Source organism: Brachyhypopomus gauderio, chromosome 7, assembly GCF_052324685.1.
Source record: "Brachyhypopomus gauderio isolate BG-103 chromosome 7, BGAUD_0.2, whole genome shotgun sequence".
In the NCBI taxonomy this organism is placed as follows: domain Eukaryota; kingdom Metazoa; phylum Chordata; class Actinopteri; order Gymnotiformes; family Hypopomidae; genus Brachyhypopomus; species Brachyhypopomus gauderio.
Window position 1 is genome coordinate 16,059,220 of NC_135217.1, and position 18,068 is coordinate 16,077,287.

Consider the following 18,068-nt stretch of genomic DNA (forward strand, 5'->3'; position numbering starts at 1 on the left):
AAAACATTTATTTATTCATTTATTTAAAGCAACTTCATTGCTGCATATAAGTCAGACAAAAATTCTTATATGATGGAGCTTTCTGAAATATTATCAAAACTGACATCACTTTTTGAGACAAAATGAATAATTCCTGGTACAAGCCAGTGTGTGTGTGTGTGTGTGTGTGTGTGTGTGGGTGTGTGTGTGTGTGTATGTGTGTGTGTGTCCTTGTCCTTGCCTCGGACAAAACGCACTAAGGACGTCACGTATCCCGTTTGTGTGAAAATGTTAAGCAAACTGGCAACCCAGCAAAGGGGGTGTGTATGTTTACATTTATGGTGCACCACGCGAGTCGACGTGATGACGTATAAGGTGCGAAATCCGGTGGAACACGGAAGAGAAGCGGTTGAGAATTCAGAAGGAATTAAACGAAAAATGGACAATGGGACTACAAAGGAGATGTTATTACTTATTCGATTGTAATGAAAAGGTCAGTATTTATCCATACGTTTCGTTTTAATTACCACAGTAAATTTGTGATTTTTACCAGAAAAAAACTCCCTTTTTACCGAAAGCTCCCCTTATTTGTTTTGCAAGCAGTAGCTAGCTGACTAGCAAGTTTCCCTGCTGGAAAAACCAGCTCATACCATCTTAAGCTGGTCAAACTGGTTAACCAGCTTGACCAGCTTAAGCTGTGTTTTGGAACCTGGTAGCTGGTTTGTAGCTGGTAGCCGGTTAAACCATCTAAAACCAGCTGTTAGCTGCTTCATAGATGGTAGCTGGTTTATACCTGGTTACACCATCTTAAACCATCTTGTAGCTGGTGTGTGGTTTTAAACCAGCGTGTACCTGGTATTCTGTAAAGGGTTTTAACTAGTATTTTTTATTTACAATTAACCTTTGATATCTTGTAGCAGAACAGTCAACTGACCAGAATATGATACAATGATATAACATTATATGTTATATGTGCCTCAACCCTGGTCATGGAATTTCTGTCTGGAATATTTTTATGTTTTCGTACATGCCTATCCCATCATAAAGGGTTAGTTAATTAAATGAATTGTGCCAGAGAAGTCCAACACTAAAATAAACAGGGAAGGTTTAAACATGTGTGAACCTAACCCCTAAACACTAACCCTATGCCCTGGCTTTACTGTTAGTAGACCAATTTCCTTCTTATCAGATCTTGAACAATAGGCAAAAAATAGGCAATTGCAATAAACAAAGACAACTCAAAAATATTTATTTACTGAGATATTGTAATAGCTGCTGTAAAAATTTTATTTTTACAAACTAGATTTTAAACAAAAAATATAATAATTAAGTTCATTAAATAACAAATAATGTACTTATTGATTCATTTTTTTGTTTCTTGTTGATGTCTTGGATTTAACTGTTACAAAATGTCCAAATTTTCCTGCTCTGGTCCATAGCTCGAGCTCTTCCAGATTTTGAGTCTCAAGACACTTTTGGAAGCAACCTTTACCAAAACAAAATAAAGCAAAATATGTCAAGAGAAGACTTGTCACAAATATGAATAAAAACATGATTTACTGCACAACAATAAATTATATACAGTTTTCCAAAACTCCAAAAACTATTTAGTTGCAAGATAAACTAGAAATCATTTACTTGCATGTATAGGCCTTCACAGAGGAGCAAAACTCTAAATGTGAGGAATAAACGTCTAGCCTACATGGAGACTATAGCCTGCTCAAAACCCAAGTTGTTATTATTATTATTATGCACAATTTTGTTAAATATCAACATTGTGCACAAAAGATGTGTATAAGATTATTAGCAAGTCAGTGAGAAATGAACAAAATTCAACCATCCTGGTCCATAAGAGACAAATAATATTTCATGCAGCAGTAATGTCCTCCATGATTTTCGGATTTTCAGATTTTTATCAACATACTTACTTTTTAGTGCTCCAGTTGGCTAAAGTGTTTGTGCCCCAAATGCACACTGCCAGCTTTTTCTCAAACAAGCCATCCTTCCAGTTTCCTTGGACTCTCTTCCACTGATTTATATCAATGTAAATCCCTACACCAATGTCCATCTGTATAAAAGAAACAAAATGTGTTTTTAGTTTCATGATTATATGCAAATCAAATCAATATAATCAGACAATACCACAACGCATAAAAAACAAACAAAAATAATATCAGCTAAGGTTACTCTAAAGCCTACATTAATACAGTATTTGTCAGTGCACTTGAGGCATTTTGACCAAAAAAAATTGACCTGATTCACCACCAACATTCTCAGTTAATGAGAATATAATATGATCTCGACCAGATTGATTATAAGAACACGAAATAATAAAGCATGGGACATTGCATCGGCTGTAGATGCAGAAGATAAGTATTTTTTATTTACTTATAACACATTGTAGGCTACATATATATGTTTAGACTAGGCTGCTGATGCTACCATTTGTGCTGCATGCAGTAGGCTATAGCAGGCTACCGGCAGCCATAAACTTGATAGCTTGTTAGGTTAGAATTAGCTAACCAAATGGTAGCATCAGCAGCGTCAGGGGTAGCTAACTATCAACCCTGTTATAAGGCTTAATATTAGGTGGGTTCGTAGATGACGTTGCCGGGAAACCCTCTTAATTAACAGGTCGCGGACAATTGTGATCGCTGCAACAGGGTAATTTCTAGCTATCCTGGGTAACTTGTAGCTAACTTGAAGGACTATATCAGATAGCAATAACGTTAACTCACGTTGCACGTCAAACAAAATGTTGAATTGTTGTTATAGGATATACTATTCGTCTATATTATAAAAACATTAGCTAGGCACTTACCTTTTAACATCAAGATTTGGCCAGTGAAAACCCCCACAGAATCCAGTATGCTTGCACCGAAGAATACAGTCTTCTGTATATTTAACAATATTCTTTACTCCGTCGTCGATTTATGTACGTAGGCAACCATTTTATTAACGCGAAAAGTTCAGATAAAAAGGAAAAAATACAGCGAACGGGAGAGCGCTAGGTAGCTAACATCAAATTCATTTTTAACAGCAATCGAAAGCAGCCTCCGTTCGAACAATTCTGAGGTTCGCGAAAGCTATTGATCATTGCAGAACATTAAAATAAAGTTGTAATACAATATGACCTTACAGGGAAGTCCTCATTTATGAATAAATACTAAATGCTGTGGTTTTCATGCAAACCTGATTATTTGCCTTTAAAACAGAATCAGACAGACAGACAGACACAGAGAGAGAGAAATCAGCCAAGACAAAATGGTCTTTATTTTTTTTTTATTTTAAATTATTTTGTTGTGGAGATGCCAAAGAACAAGAGTGCAAGAATAACACATCTTGAACATGCCAAAATGAGGATTTCATACTTATTCAGAATGTGTAGAACTTGTGTAAGTCTATGTATGTATATTACTAAACAATGTATACTGTTTTGACATTAATTCATTAAAACAAAAGAAATACTAAAATGTAATGGAATATATTTTTTGTCTTAATTGTTTTACCTTAAAGCAATAATTAAATTTTTTTGTTTAGGATTAAATGTGAAAAGTTGAATCATGTAGTTTTTCTACATCAATAGATCATAGCTGATCACAGCATCTCACAGATGTGCTTATGCGATAAAATGTAATTTGAGATTAAACTATGTAATGCCATACATATACAGTTTACTCACTGTGAGAACAAAAAAAAACCAAACAAACCAGAATTCTTATTATTTTAAATTGTTCGCACTTGTTCATCCAGCTCTTACAAGCTGCCTCAATCTGGTCTACCAGTTACATATCAACTGATATGCTGGCCATTCAGGTCATACCAGCTGAATGAAGCTGGTCTACCAGCCTTACTAGCTGACATAGCTGGTCAACCAGCTATGCCAAGCTGAGTCAAGCTGGTCTTACCAGCCTTTCCAGCTGACCAAGCTGGTCAACCAGCTATGCCAAGCTAAGTCAAGCTGGTTTACCAGCTCTAACCAGCTTGACGAAGATGGTCAACCAGCCAAACCAGCTTTAGACCATCTTGACCAGCTTAAAATCCAAGCTGGTTTAAGCTGGTTTTTCCAGCAGGGAATTGTTAGCAAGCTAATTAGCTTTTTCTTAATAAGTCCTAGGTACAACTGTCAAGCGAATTTTCATGTCCATTTATCTTTTCCTGACAGTTGAAAAGCAGGTGGTTTTAATGTTAGCACATTCACAAATATTTTTAAAGGGGCAATGTTTGGTCCGTTAACTGTAATTTGAAAATTATAAATTTTCCACTTGTATGGCACTTCATATCAGAAACGGACTCGATTAAATTCTTGGTCTAGTCTTACGGCAAAGTGTGAATCTTTATTCCTTGAGTACAGTGTAAGATCAGTACTTTTAGTTCAATTATGATATAATTGGATTATTTATCTTAATCTGACCTATTTCTTCCAGAATCTATGAGTCTTGGTATATTATGGAGAACGAAGCAGGCTCTTTCCATGTTGAGTTCCCAGACTTCTCGTGCTCCCTCCTGAAGAAACTGAATCAGCAGCGTCAGAGGGGTCAGTTGTGTGACCTCATTGTGTGCTTGGGTATCCACCAGTTTCGAGCCCACCGTGCTGTACTTGCAGCCAGCTCTCCCTATTTCTGTGACCAGGTGCTGCTGAAAAACAGTGCCCGTGTTATCCTACCTGATGTCATGCATCCATCTGTATTTGAAAGGCTGCTCTTGTCCTGTTACACAGGAGCCCTCTCGGTACCATCTGGCGAGGTGGTAGCTTTCCTGACAGCTGCTAGCTTTCTACAAATGTGGCATGTGGTGGACAAGTGCACTGAACTTTTAGAGATAGGAAAGACAGGGGGTGCACATTTTGAACAGGACATATCCCCCAAAGAAGATGGTTATTACATAGATAGTGAAGAGAGGAGAGGCTTTGAGGAAATCATTCGGACAGGTGGTCAAAGGGAGGAAATTGGTGTAGAAGCACTGTTGGAGGATGGGGTTTCCATACCTGTGCTGGGGCCAGGTACTTCACAGAGTGCAAATTGTTCTCCTCATGAAAAGTCTTGTAGTGACTGTGCGGAGCCAGATGCAGCTGAAAACCAACATTTAAGGCCTACTTATGTGCCTCCCAGCATTATGGGTCACAGAAAGAAGGTGCACATAAAATCTGAAAGGCAGACTCGTGAAGATTGTGGTGCGTTTTTTGCCAATGAGTCTCGCACTGCATCTGATTCAGATCAACTCAAGCACACAGCAGACATCATGCAGGAGTGTTTGAAGGGGAAGCTGGTGGCGCACCTTGATGAGAGTTTGGATGAGGACAGCTCCTATGAAGAGCCACAGGATTTCTATGGGGCCTCCATTGGGGGATTCTCCCAAAATAGTGATGAGGGCTCTCCTACAATGTCTAAGAATTATCTGCAGACAGATGGAATTTCAGGTGTAGTTATAGGTGAACAAAATGGCTCTCAGGAAAGTGGAGACACAAAAGAGCAGACCACCCACTCAGGCTTTGCCTCTGAGGTCTACAAGCTCTACCCATGTCAGTGTGGCAAGAGCTTCACCCACAAGAGTCAGAGAGATCGTCACATGAGCATGCACTTGGGTCTGCGTCCGTTTGGCTGTGCTGTATGTGGCAAGAGCTTCAAAATGAAGCACCATCTGGTGGGCCATATGAAAATCCACACTGGAATCAAGCCTTATGAGTGCAGTCTCTGTTCAAAACGCTTCATGTGGAGAGACAGCTTCAACCGCCATACCTCTACCTGTGCCAAGGCCCAGCAGGCCCTGAGAACTCAAGAAGGTCATTTATCATAGTTTTGATGATTTCATAGGACTTTGGGTGAATAAACAGACTGACCGTGAACGCATGACATTCCATAATGTCATTGAGGTTTTAGAGGAGTGGTAATCTATTAGGGCAAGCTGGAACATTCAGCAGATGATGCTGTAATTCTGAATCTCCTAAAGCTTTTGAGGCATCTTTTAATGTACCTGGAACTACACACTCCCCCTGAATGAACATTTTTCATAGCAGCCAGAATTGTTTAAAAGTCATTTAAAAGCGTACTGTACTTAAGTCCGTAAGTACTTAAATGCAATTGAATTATGCAAATTTGAGGGAAAAAAAAAAAAAAACTTTGTGGCTTTGCTTGTCCCAATCATTGACACCTTAGAGCAGGAGTGGCCAACCTGCGGTTCTTTGCCTGGTTTCATGCGGTTCCCCAGCTGGTCCGCGCTCTCACCTGCACAAACGGTCTGTGCTGTGGCCCGGTTACCTCATCAACTCTGAGGGCGACACACTGCTACATCTTCATGGTGCGTGGTTTGTTTACAAGCCTAGCGAGCCGCTAATACTTTCAAAACCGGCGTAGTGGAAAACATGCATTTGACTGTCTTCACACGAGTTACTTATTCGCCAACTACTGGCGATCGATCGATTTTGTCCATTACACCCCCCCAACAATGTACGCTCGCCACCCCCCGTCAACAATTTACATGTCCCTGTATGATGTGGCTCTTGGTCTGTGCCGTAACAAGTGGCTCTTGGTCTCTGACGGGTTGGCTACCCCTGCCTTGGAGGTTCCCTGTAGTGTGGTGGATGCATGATGGTCTTTATTGTCTAGGACAGGATGAAAAATATCTGAGCCATTTTATACATTGAAATATGTCTGATCATCAAGGTTCTTTGGCTGTTAAGTCTCATAAAACTATGTAATGTTGATTTTCATAACACCTTCTTTTGAAAGTATTATTTAATATGCATGATCTAACCTCTATTTCCTCTGTGACATTGTTATTTAGTAACTTTTTAGAAAATGTTTAACTATTTTTCGAGTTTCTAAATGGATGTAAGGCATCATCCAAATCTCGATAATGTGTGAATAAGAGAACCTTCTGGAACCTTGCTGATACAAAAAATTTAACCTTACAATGTGTTGGTATAATTTAACATCAGAACAGAAATAAAGATGGACAACTTTGTAAAGGGCTGTAATATAATAGAATGGGAGTTTAATATTTGCATGCCTCATTATTTAATGAACCTGTTGTAATGTGACCTTCAGGATTATTGTCAAACAAAACAATTTCTACTGATCATGTGATTACTTGCATCACAACTGTTTCTTGAAAATGCACGAATAGACAGAAAAGCAATGTTTTCAGCTGCATCTGGCAGAATAAATTAAAATACCTGAACTCTAGATGTGTTTAATGCAGTCCTTTAAGATTACAAAAATATTTGTTTTAAATATTGTCTATTCATGCATTTTCAAGAAACAGTTGCTATGCAAGTAATCACATAATAAGTAGAAATTATGTTTTGTTTGACTGTGGTCACAAATCAAAAGTTATGGAGTCATCAACCTGACCTCCAGCTGCTTCTGTCCATGAGAAATTCACCTATGAGTGGCAATCAATGAATTTGCACATTCTTAACCCTTAGATGCATAAGTAAAAAAACATACACTCTTCCATGAGTGGGGTCAAAAATGATCCCATCCGTGTATTTTTGCAATTGACTAAAAATAAATTGATTATATTTATTGTATTTGTGTGAACAAAAGTAATTAACATACAGATGTATAACTTTTTATTTTTCACAAGAAAGAACAAATAAATATTAAAATTAAGCATAAATAAATGAATATTAATAACAATATTTCACATAAATCCAATGAAAATGAACATACATAACACCAGAACCCTGTCCACTCACATTTGCACACACATAATGATAAATTCTTGATTCACTGTGTGCAATTGTCACAAACTGTTTGTGTTTTGCTGTGAGCATTGCACACTGGGGTACTGCATCTATAACAGCAACGGGTGGCTTTCCGATCCCTACTTCTTGGACATATCTGACACCTTTTTCTCTTCTGACTGCCCTCTGGGACTGTCTCCTCTTGCTGTTTTTCCTCTCCACACTTTCCCATTGCCTCAGTAACATAGCTTGGTAGGTTCGGGGTACCTTCCAAGCGACTTTTCATTTGCGGAGTTACAAGCTCCTTTGAGAGCTCCATGAGGAAAAGTCGGCGTGCGCAGGAGCTTCCTTGGCAATATTCAGGGTGCTGAGTCCTGAAAAATGAGTATGCATTTAGAGTCGCTACATCCAACATGTTGTACCACAGCACCATGGGCCACCTCTGTGTCTGGCGCTTGCAGGTGTAGTTGCCAACCATCTGGTCAACAGTATCTACTCCTTTGGTCTCATTGTAGAAGAGTATGATTTCTGGTTTTTTCTTTGGGGTGTTTTCATGCACCGTCTTGCTGTGGTGCATTGTGCTCAGAAGCATCACAGCCTTTCCCTTTTTTCTCACATAACTGATCATGGTCATGCTTCCATTGAATCCGAATTCAGTGCTGTGGACTACCCTTGACTTAGAAGCCTTCATCACTGGAGGGATGTCTGGCTTGTTCTGGCCCAACGTTCCCACAATTGTCAGCCCGTTCTCCAGGAGATGCTCTGCAAGAGGCACACTGGTAAAGAAGTTGTCCGTGGTGATGTTGCGACCTGTGTGTCTAAAACCACTGCACAGCTGACGGACAATGTTTTCACCCAAGTTCTTTTGCGCTTCTTTCCCGGGTTGTCTCCCTGTATACAATCCCATCCACCGCATACGGTGTGCGTGCATCACAAAGCCAGAAGATTTTGATGCCGTACTTGGCAGGCTTGCTTGGCATGTACTGCAAGAACTTGGTCCTCCCTCTAAATGGAATAAGCTGTTCGTCCACTGTGACACAATCGCTTGGGATGAATTTCTGCCTGCAGTTGACGAGGAACATGTCCCATATATAACGGAACGCTGCCATGTGGTCCGTTTCCAGTCGTGTGGCTCTGGTTCTCTTGTCGTCAAAGCGCAGGAAACGCAGAAAATGCAACAGAAAATGTGTCCTAACAGTCACAGTTGGTAAGAAACAAAGGTTCCTAATGCAAAACCATGAGATTCTGTTTGGGGTCATTTTTGACCCCACTTATGGAAGACTGGGGTAGTGACACAAAAACTGCAATTTCATAAAATGTATAAAAACAAACAAAAAAAATTCAAATGGCCTCAAGTCACAAACAAGTTTTATGAGGACTACCTGGAATATGGAAGTTTAAAAAATTTACTCTCAGAGATTTTGAAGAATAAAACCCCCTGGGGTCATTTTTGACCCCACTTATGCATCTAAGGGTTAAGACTCTTAAAGACCTTCTGCACAGTTTTTGAGAAATGCATGTGATTCTTAGACTGTATTCCACTATTGCTTTCTACTAAAAATGGCTGCATGGCTGTGGGTAAGCTTAATTACCCATTACTCCAGGGATGCTGATTCTTAAACTGCCAAATATTATTTGCTTCTAGCAAATAATACATAACCTCAATTACAACAAAACCTCAAAGCAAAGATTTTGTGATGGTTTTCACAAAGAATAAATTAAAATACCTGAACTCTAGATTTATTTAATGCAGTCGTATTTGTTTTAAATATTGTGTATGTTGCTACAAAAATTGTGCCACCTCATCTCACAAGATTCATTGAAACATTTTAATTTGAAATCTCTTGATTTAGAGTATACTAAGATATGTTAATGAATGTGTATTCATATGATTTTACATGGCTCAAAGAAAGCAAGCAAAAAGACAATCCTTTATATCCAGTTATACTGCGCAGTCTATCAGCATATGTTAAAGACCTTTTCAACCAGTTAAAAAATTTAATAATGGAAGATTATGAAAATAATGGATATTTTGATGTTAAGAAATTATTCCTTATTTTGTGAAAGTCAGACTTAATATCCATACACTCATGCATTGTGAAACTTATTTTATTTAGTCAGCTTAATACATATAATTGTGCTGACGTGTTTAGACATTTTAACAATTCATTAAATAAATGAACACAATCTGTCATGGGACACAAAGTTGACATAGATTCAATAGAACCAATGACTGGTGAAGTATAGAACCGGTTTAGTTTTTTATAGAAAGGTTTTACTATTAGATACAGGTCTTATTTCTCATACAGCACAATATGGGCCCAAGAGTCTATCCCAAAGTCTTTGATTTCAATGTATGAACACATTTTGTTTAAGCTGTTTATCTTAAGGCGAAAGTTTATTAATTTATTTTTTTATTCATTTTTACCTTTTATTTTTTTATTTATTTATTGCTCTTGTGTCCTGAAAATCATGATGTGGTAGACCTGTCTGTTTTAAAAGTGGCTGAGATTTTCAATTTTTTCTTGTTAGTTTTCTTCTTATAGAAGAACTTTATAAGAGGTTTGTATAAAGATGTTTTAAGCAATAAATGTTTTATTACTACTATATGTTTTTCATATGATGTCAATATTTTGTATCTTTTAATGTGTCATTAGGCATCTTGTGTAAAAAAAAAAAAACTGTCATTTTGCCAATTGTAATTTTTCACCACACTCAAAATTTGTCCTCTGCTTTTACCCATTTGTGCAGTTAGAACACATGCCCAGAGCAGTGGGCAGCCCTCGCCCGGCACTCAGCGTTCAGTGGCTTGCTCAAGGGCACCTCAGTCATGGCCTCAGGCCTGGGAATCGAACCCACAACCCTCTGGTCACAAGACCAGTTCCCTACCACCGAACCATGACTGTCCCTAATCTTAAAGTAATCAATTATTTTTTTCTTTATTTTGGGGCAATTCTGTACATCAGGGGTGACCAACTAAAATTAACTGAGGCCCAAATTAAAAAATGTACCACAAGCAAGGCTCCGGAATCAAATTTATATTTTATTTTCAGCAAAACAGCAATTACACATAAATATGGCACTTTCAGCATTATTTAAATACTATGGGATTCAAATTAAATAAAAATGTCTTTCGTTTTTTATTTGGTTTGCAGTGAAATCAAAATAAAGTGCTTTTCTTTTAATTGTATTTCACCTATAATAAAACTTCTCAACATAATCTAAAATACGTGCTTGTCTTACAATTCACAGCTTGTTTACTTTGTTTAACGAGGAAAAATTAGCTCTTTGTTGTCCAGCAAGGGTTTTGAATCTGGGTTTAAATGGGGCCAGGTCCATCCATAAGCACATGTGGCACAAGCACAAGTCTGCAGGGTCTTAAAAAGTCTTAAAATGTTAAGGCCTTAAAAGATTTTCATCCAAGGTCTTAAATTTAATTTAGTCAGGTCTTAAAATTTTACCTTAGTTAATTTTAGAGAAGTGTAGTTTAATCGGAACGTCCGTAAGTCAGTTCTTTGTTGTCTGTGTTTATGCGGGGCTACAGGTGTTGGTACGTGTTAATTAAACTACAAAACCCATAATAACCGCAGGCAGGAAACGGCCCTTGCCATGAAAAGCCTTCAGCGGACTCAAGCCATCACACAATTTTGTGCCTCATCCCCGCTGTCTTCGCTATCGTCAGTGCCGGGTCCCGCCGGACTCCACCACAGTATCACTAGCGCTTCGGCTAATGATATTCGGGCTACATTAGGATCCAGTGATGGTGTTAGGTCCTAATGTGATGAGTTCTTACTGTACAGCCGTACTGTTCTCTTAAGGGAGCGTGATGAGGTATTACTGTACACTTAGTACTGTTCTCTTACGGGAGCGTGATGAGTTGTTGCTGTATGATTGTGCTGTTCTCCCAAGGGAGCGTGATGAGTTGTTACTGTGTGGTGTTGTAATCTCTTTCAGGTGCACCCGTGATTATGGTGTCACATGGTTCTGGGCGGTGCCTGACGAGTCCACAACTACAAAAGGCTTCCTGGAAGTGCGGACGAGAGGAGAGAGTGGCAGGCTCTCCTCGTTTGTTCTCCCTGTTTGGGATGATTTTGATATACATCAGCTAACCGGTGTTAAGAGTTGTTAGACTGCCCGTTTCCGTGTGTGGTGGACTATGTCTTTGTTTTGCGTAGTTGTATGTTGTTTATGGTGTTTCATTTTATTCATTGTTTTGTTGTTAGTTATGATTTATGGATGTTGCTTAGCACCAGGTAGGGTAGGCCGCTGTTTGTTTTGTAGTTTGGTTGTCTTTTCCCGTTTTCAGCGTGGCCTACCTGAAGTCAGTCGGTGCTAAGCCCATGCTTGTAACACCTTGCATTTATATTTGTCAAAATACATATATTTTGAGACGGTTAAGTTGTTGTCGGTTCCTCTTTATTACTTCGCTCCTCCAATCACTCCATCATTTATTTTCTGTTACCGTCTGACCTAGACCGGGCGGTAACAGATGGCAATGTTCCCTGGTTCGAATATGGCGAAAACTTTTTCGTGTGGACTAAACAAAATCGCATATATAGCTAGATTTGGCTTGGGAGACTTCATCAAGAGAGAGTTGATACGCGCTTACTGGGCTGTATGTGTTAATGTTCGATGAAAGCTTTAATTCAACCACAAAATCCAAACAGCTGGATCTTCATGTTCGGTTCTGGAGCAATGGATATGTGCAATCGAGGTACATGGGCTCTCGTTTCATGGGCTATGAAACAGCATAGGATCTACTAAAACTTATCAAAATAAGTAATCCTTAATTATGCTCCACAGTCTTCTTTTCAATGTGGTAACCATTTTATACAGTGGCGATTGCTCTAAGACTGCAAGGGAAGCTCAGCTTCCCCTAAAATGTCAAAAATAAGTGATCAAACATATACTGTTGTGTGTACATGTCATTGACTAAATATGTGCTACAACGCGCTCAACTTTTGTTCAGAATCAGCTTCTTATCACTGGTAACGACGCGGCTTTCCTCTCACTCATTCCCGCAGCTTCACGGTGCTTTAAACGGTGTGGACGCTGAGCGTCTACAGAGTTCAATAGCGAAGCAAAGAGTGCAGCGAAACGAGACGAGCCATTGGATAAATGCTGGGCTTTGTCCCGCCCATTGGACTCTCAGCGTCTCTGGGGGTCTATGGGGCAGTGGGCTGGCCTCGGCTGGCCCGGACGCTCAGCTTCTGCATGATGATTGGATGATCTGTCTGAGGCTGAATCCCTTTTTGATTGACTGCGAAATGAGCGAATCAGCGATCTTTTGGAGTAAACCTCCGCGGGAGCATTTCATTTAATTTTTTTTTTTTTTTTTCATTCTGTTCTGAGTTGAACCGGAGATTTTCCTAATCCTCTTAGCGGCATTTTCTTCGTTAAAAACGACTAGTGACAAATCGAGCTTCAATTTTTGGTGATTTTTGTTGTAGCTGCTTGTGTTTGGAGACTGACTTCTATCACTCAAGCCGAAATTGAGCTTCCCCTCCTTGAAAGACCAGCATCCGCCACTGATTTTATACAATTAGGCTACAATCCAAATACATCTCAGAACCATGTACTGTGCATGGCATTGAGTTAGAGAAAAGTTTCAATGCATGCTAAATCCCAGCTAGAGGAAATAAAAATAATTACTGTGTTAAATCATGTAAAATGAAAAAAAAAACAAAAAAAAACAACTATGCCCTGTAGATGGGTTATGTCATGTTTTGAAACATGTTCCACTGTCCCATTCTCTGTTTGCACATGGTTTTATTTACATTGTACTGATGTATTGCCTTTTAGTGGGCATATATACATAGGGTAAAAACAGGTATTGTGTCCCAACGTTTTCAATATTAACATTCAAATTCATATTCAGCATGCCTAGACAAAGTAAGGTTTCATTGGGATAATAAATAGAAAAGAAGGTAGGGGGTTAAAGTTTTGTGTGTTTTAAGATACAGATGGCCTGGGGAAAGAAAATTCTGAGCCTTTATGTAATTAGTTAATTTTATAATTTCATTTATTTCAGTAATTTTACCAAAATGTAACATTTAATATATTTTATCAGCTGCAGTGTGTGAGGATTTTGGTCAAACCATGCCTTAGACATACTTGAAGATAGGCTGAGTCTACATGTTGTTAAATGTATAATGTGTGTATGATTATTTAATTTGACGGTGTACGTCTATCTTTTTATTTCTTATTTTCCAACAAGGAGGTGGAGGCAGAAAACATGCAAAAGGACACAATTGTCACACACAGACTCATATGTGACTGTCACAATGCATGGAGGTGTCACAGGTTTCCCTCACTAAGGAACTCTTAGCATCTGTGGGTGCAGCCCGGTCAAAATACAGACTCTTTCTGGATCAGGAACGAATCAGGAAAGAAAAGGAATCCCAGAGCCAGAAAAGAAAGTTGACTGAGGACCTTAAGGAAAGGAAGAAAAGCTTGGAAGACCTATCCACCTGTCTTGCTAGAGTGGCAGATTCTCTTGCAGAAGAAGCTGAGGGCAATGCTGGATCCAGCTCCTTTCCAAGTCAAATGCCCGGAGAAGGGCATACAAAGAAAAGCTTGCCCAAGTCAAAATCTTTGAAACTGAGATTGGTACTGAAAAGGAAGAACTCAGAGATATGTAGGGTGAGGTTGTATGTAGATATGCTAGTGTTGTGTTGGTAAGGTTGCTTGGGTTGAGAATGTTACTATTTTGATTATCTGTTTTAATATTGAATTAATATAATCCTGTAATTAAATTAATCAAAATAAAATGTTTTAAGAGTTTCAGGGATCATTGGATTGTTTCTGGTAATATGTTGTGTTGGTCTTAAATTTAACTAACTGAAACCTGCAATAACCCTGGTCTGGAATGATATTTAGTTTTAATAATATTCATGGTGGAGAATGCTGTTTCAAAGCACATTTACAAAATGCTAAAAGTCCCATCTTTATGTATAATTGCTGTTTTGCTGAAAATAAATTTGATGTTCCAGACCCTTGCTTGTGGTACATATTTAAATTTGGACCTTGGCTAATTTTAGTTGGTCACCCCTGCCTTAGATGATCCAGACTTGGAGCTGTTTGTGGATGGACAGGCATCCACATTTCCTGCATCGCGCCACACAGCAACAGGAAAAATTGTCTAGGATATGCAGTTGTTTTACAAGTGTGAAGGAAATATTGATTATATTCATGTGTGATTCATGTTAATCATGTCCATGCAGACACTATAGCATGGTCTGTGTGAAAAGTACTGCTTAGTAATTAACTAACCATATTGAAGATGTTTTTCTGTAAGACTGAAGTTTTCTGTGCAGCAGCAGAGTTGGTGATAATATTGCTTATCCGTTTCTAAGCACCCAAGGTTGAATCCCAGGGAAACTGATAACTGCTCCTGGGAAGCAGGCATCCTTAGTTTTTTCTACACACACACTTTGACTATAAGAATCTGGACTGAGAGAGACAGTTCAGAGTTACTGCATGAAGCGTACGCTTCACATCATACTTTTATACTTTTATATTTTGTAACTCTCTTGCTATCAAATAAATACTGCTTAATATATTATAAGACCTTGAATTCTGTGCCATCAATTCCACCACACAAGACGACAAAATCAAATCAGGACCATTGCCAGAGCGTTATTCAGCACAGGCAGCTGAACTGGTTGCTCTGACAGGAGCATGCAAAATGGTATGGAGAGGAAACGGTGCCAAATCGAAATGTAATCGCTACTAGGCAAAAATTGAAATGCAATCCACAAAACGTGCCAAAATGAAATGCAAAAGCACTATTACATTACATTTCAATGCACTTTAGCTCTTTATTGAAAAATACACAAGTATTAGCTTTTAAAACCAAAACGCTGAATTTGTGCCAGAATTGAATATAATACAGCTCGAAATGTAATCACAGCACAGAGGTATTGCTTTTCACCGTACGGTATTTCAGACATAAATGTCTCCTTTAAATGTAATGATCATGAGATTGATTTAAACACTGATGTGATGAATACATGCCACAATGAAAAGTAAAAGCTCCAGTGTGTGTGGATTTGTATTTAAAGAAACGCTGAATTCGTGCCAGAAGCCACCTTGAAATGCAATCGACTGAACGTCATTGTATTCCACTGTGTGTCTCTGCGAAGCTGTATTCGTGCCAGAATGAAATCTAATCACTGTCCAATAGGAACGCTCGCCTGAATTTGGGGCGGGGCATAGACTCCAGTCAGAAGCAATCTCTCGTAGTTGGACTTGGAAAGAAAAAATAAACAGTCTAATTGGACAAATTGAGGCTGGTGCAGTTACAGACGACTACGTGCTTAACTTAATTAAGCTGAAGGTGCTGGACTATATTGAAAATGGACCTTGAAAGTGTCGTACATGTGCTTGAATTCCACCTTATAAAGGTGGATGAACCCTGCAAACAGCGCTGAAGAGCGGACCTCTCTTCACACACAAGCACATGTTGAATGAACTTTGACTTTTATTTGTAACATTCTTTAAACGTGAGTTTTCAATGGAAAAAAAGTCACACCACCAACTGATAAAATCCATATTCAATATTAACTATATACAGTCATTTTTAAGTCCTTCAGTTAACTTCTGTTTACCCTCCACTGTCTGCAGGCCTTGTTGTATATATTTTGCAATTAGTAAATCTATAATATAGGCCTACAATTAAGACAGTAAAAAGACCAAAAAAGTAGGAGAAGGAGTTATAGGCTACTGAGTGTTGTCATTACACGAATGCAGATGGGCATTTTTCACAGGTAATGGGGAACTTCCCGTTTCTTCTTTCACGAATGTGTTAATTTATGTTGCCTAACAAAACCTATACAACAGAAAACATTCAGCTTAATACATAGATTTGCTAACTCTACCTTAATTATTTGTATGCGGTCGTCCTCACGTTATCTATTGATTTGGGTTAGAGCGACTAGTTTATCAGGTGACTAGTCGGCTAAAAATGCTTAGTAGTTTGGTGCTGTATGAGACATTTTACAGCACAAGAAAATGATTTCACGTTGGGCTTAGGGGGCAAACGGTACGATTTGACTTGATGTGTATGTGACCTGGCTGGTGGGGCACGGGAGAAGAAGTCTATCTGTGACTGTGCGTGCTGTGCTGAAGACGCTTCCTTCCACTCGCTGAACTGGACTGCTGCTGCAGAGCGTCTGGTGTTAAAGGAAGAGAGAGGTCGGGTGTGTGCGAGGTGGTGGCTCATTTCAGGGCATTGTTTTTAATCGCTCAGGTTTTCAAAAGATCATTTCAAACCGACCTCAGTAAAATGATAATAATAATAATAATATTAATTATTATTATTATTAAAAAACAAAGTTTCAAAAGGGCACTTTCATTGATAAAGGGCAGAGTTGGTGGTGCTTTAGCACCACCTGATGTCTGTGTGCACGCCACTGCTCATCATAAAATACACACTGGCTATACGAAGTTCACCTCTGACCACGACTTTGCAGTATTACAGCAGTATTATGTCTACATATCTAGTTAGGACAAAATTAAAGTGCTCAATGAAGCTGTAGCTAAGTTAAATGAAGCTAAGTTAAAATCACTATAACTCCGGAATATCATCTGTAGTGTTTTTAAGCGTGTGCAAACGAGGGGCATCGGAATTCGGCACAACACATTCGTTTGGAAAAAATTCTCCGTCGTGCCTGCTGCTTGCATGAGTTAAATGAAAATGAGCACTTTCTTCTTTGTCTTACAACTTTGTCCTACCACCTGATTAACTTTTTGTTCCACCCCTGACGGGTGAAGAAACATCTACAGAAAAGCCACACCTCATTATAAGTCGCATGGTTCAAAGCGTGAGGGAATAAGTAGCGGTTTATAATCAGAAAAATATGGGTAGCAATCGCGGGGGCTCCGCTGTGGCGGGTCGATGTCACGGTCCGCTCTTCAGCGCTGTTTGCAGTGTTCATGCACCTTTAAATTCAAGCACATGTACGACACTTTCAAGGTCCATTTTCAATATTGTCCAGCACCTTCAGCTTAATTAAGTTAAGCACGTAGTCGTCTGTAACTGCACCAGCCTCAATTTGTCCAATTAGACTGTTTATTTCCTCTTTTATTCTGTCGTGAAAAGACATTTCTGCTGCTTTCAAGTCCAACTACGAGCGATTGCTTCTGACTGGAGTCTAAGCCCCGCCCCAAATTCAGGCGAGCGTTCCTATTGGACAGGGATTAGATTTCATTCTGGCACAAATACAGCTTCGCAGAGACACACAGTGGAATACAATGACGTTCAGTCGATTGCATTTCAAGGTGACTTCTGGGTAGAGCTGGGCGATTAATCGATATTATCTATTAATTCGAATTTACAGTTAAGGACGATGTGTTTTTAAGAAAATCGATTTTCTGAGTTTTAATTTTCACCACCGACGCT

At 38.9% G+C, this 18,068-nt stretch overlaps 1 protein-coding gene across 1 annotated transcript; it reads left to right on the plus strand.

The window, feature by feature from the left end:
* Window positions 1-349: 349 nt before the first annotated feature.
* On the plus strand, window positions 350-13,390 carry zbtb43 (zinc finger and BTB domain containing 43). The gene is made up of 2 exons (XM_077012084.1): window positions 350-472; window positions 4,407-13,390. Exons 1-2 carry the CDS (start codon window positions 465-467, stop codon window positions 5,773-5,775), a joined length of 1,377 nt encoding a protein of 458 aa, XP_076868199.1. The 5' UTR covers window positions 350-464; the 3' UTR covers window positions 5,776-13,390.
* The last annotated feature ends 4,678 nt before the right edge of the window (window positions 13,391-18,068 follow it).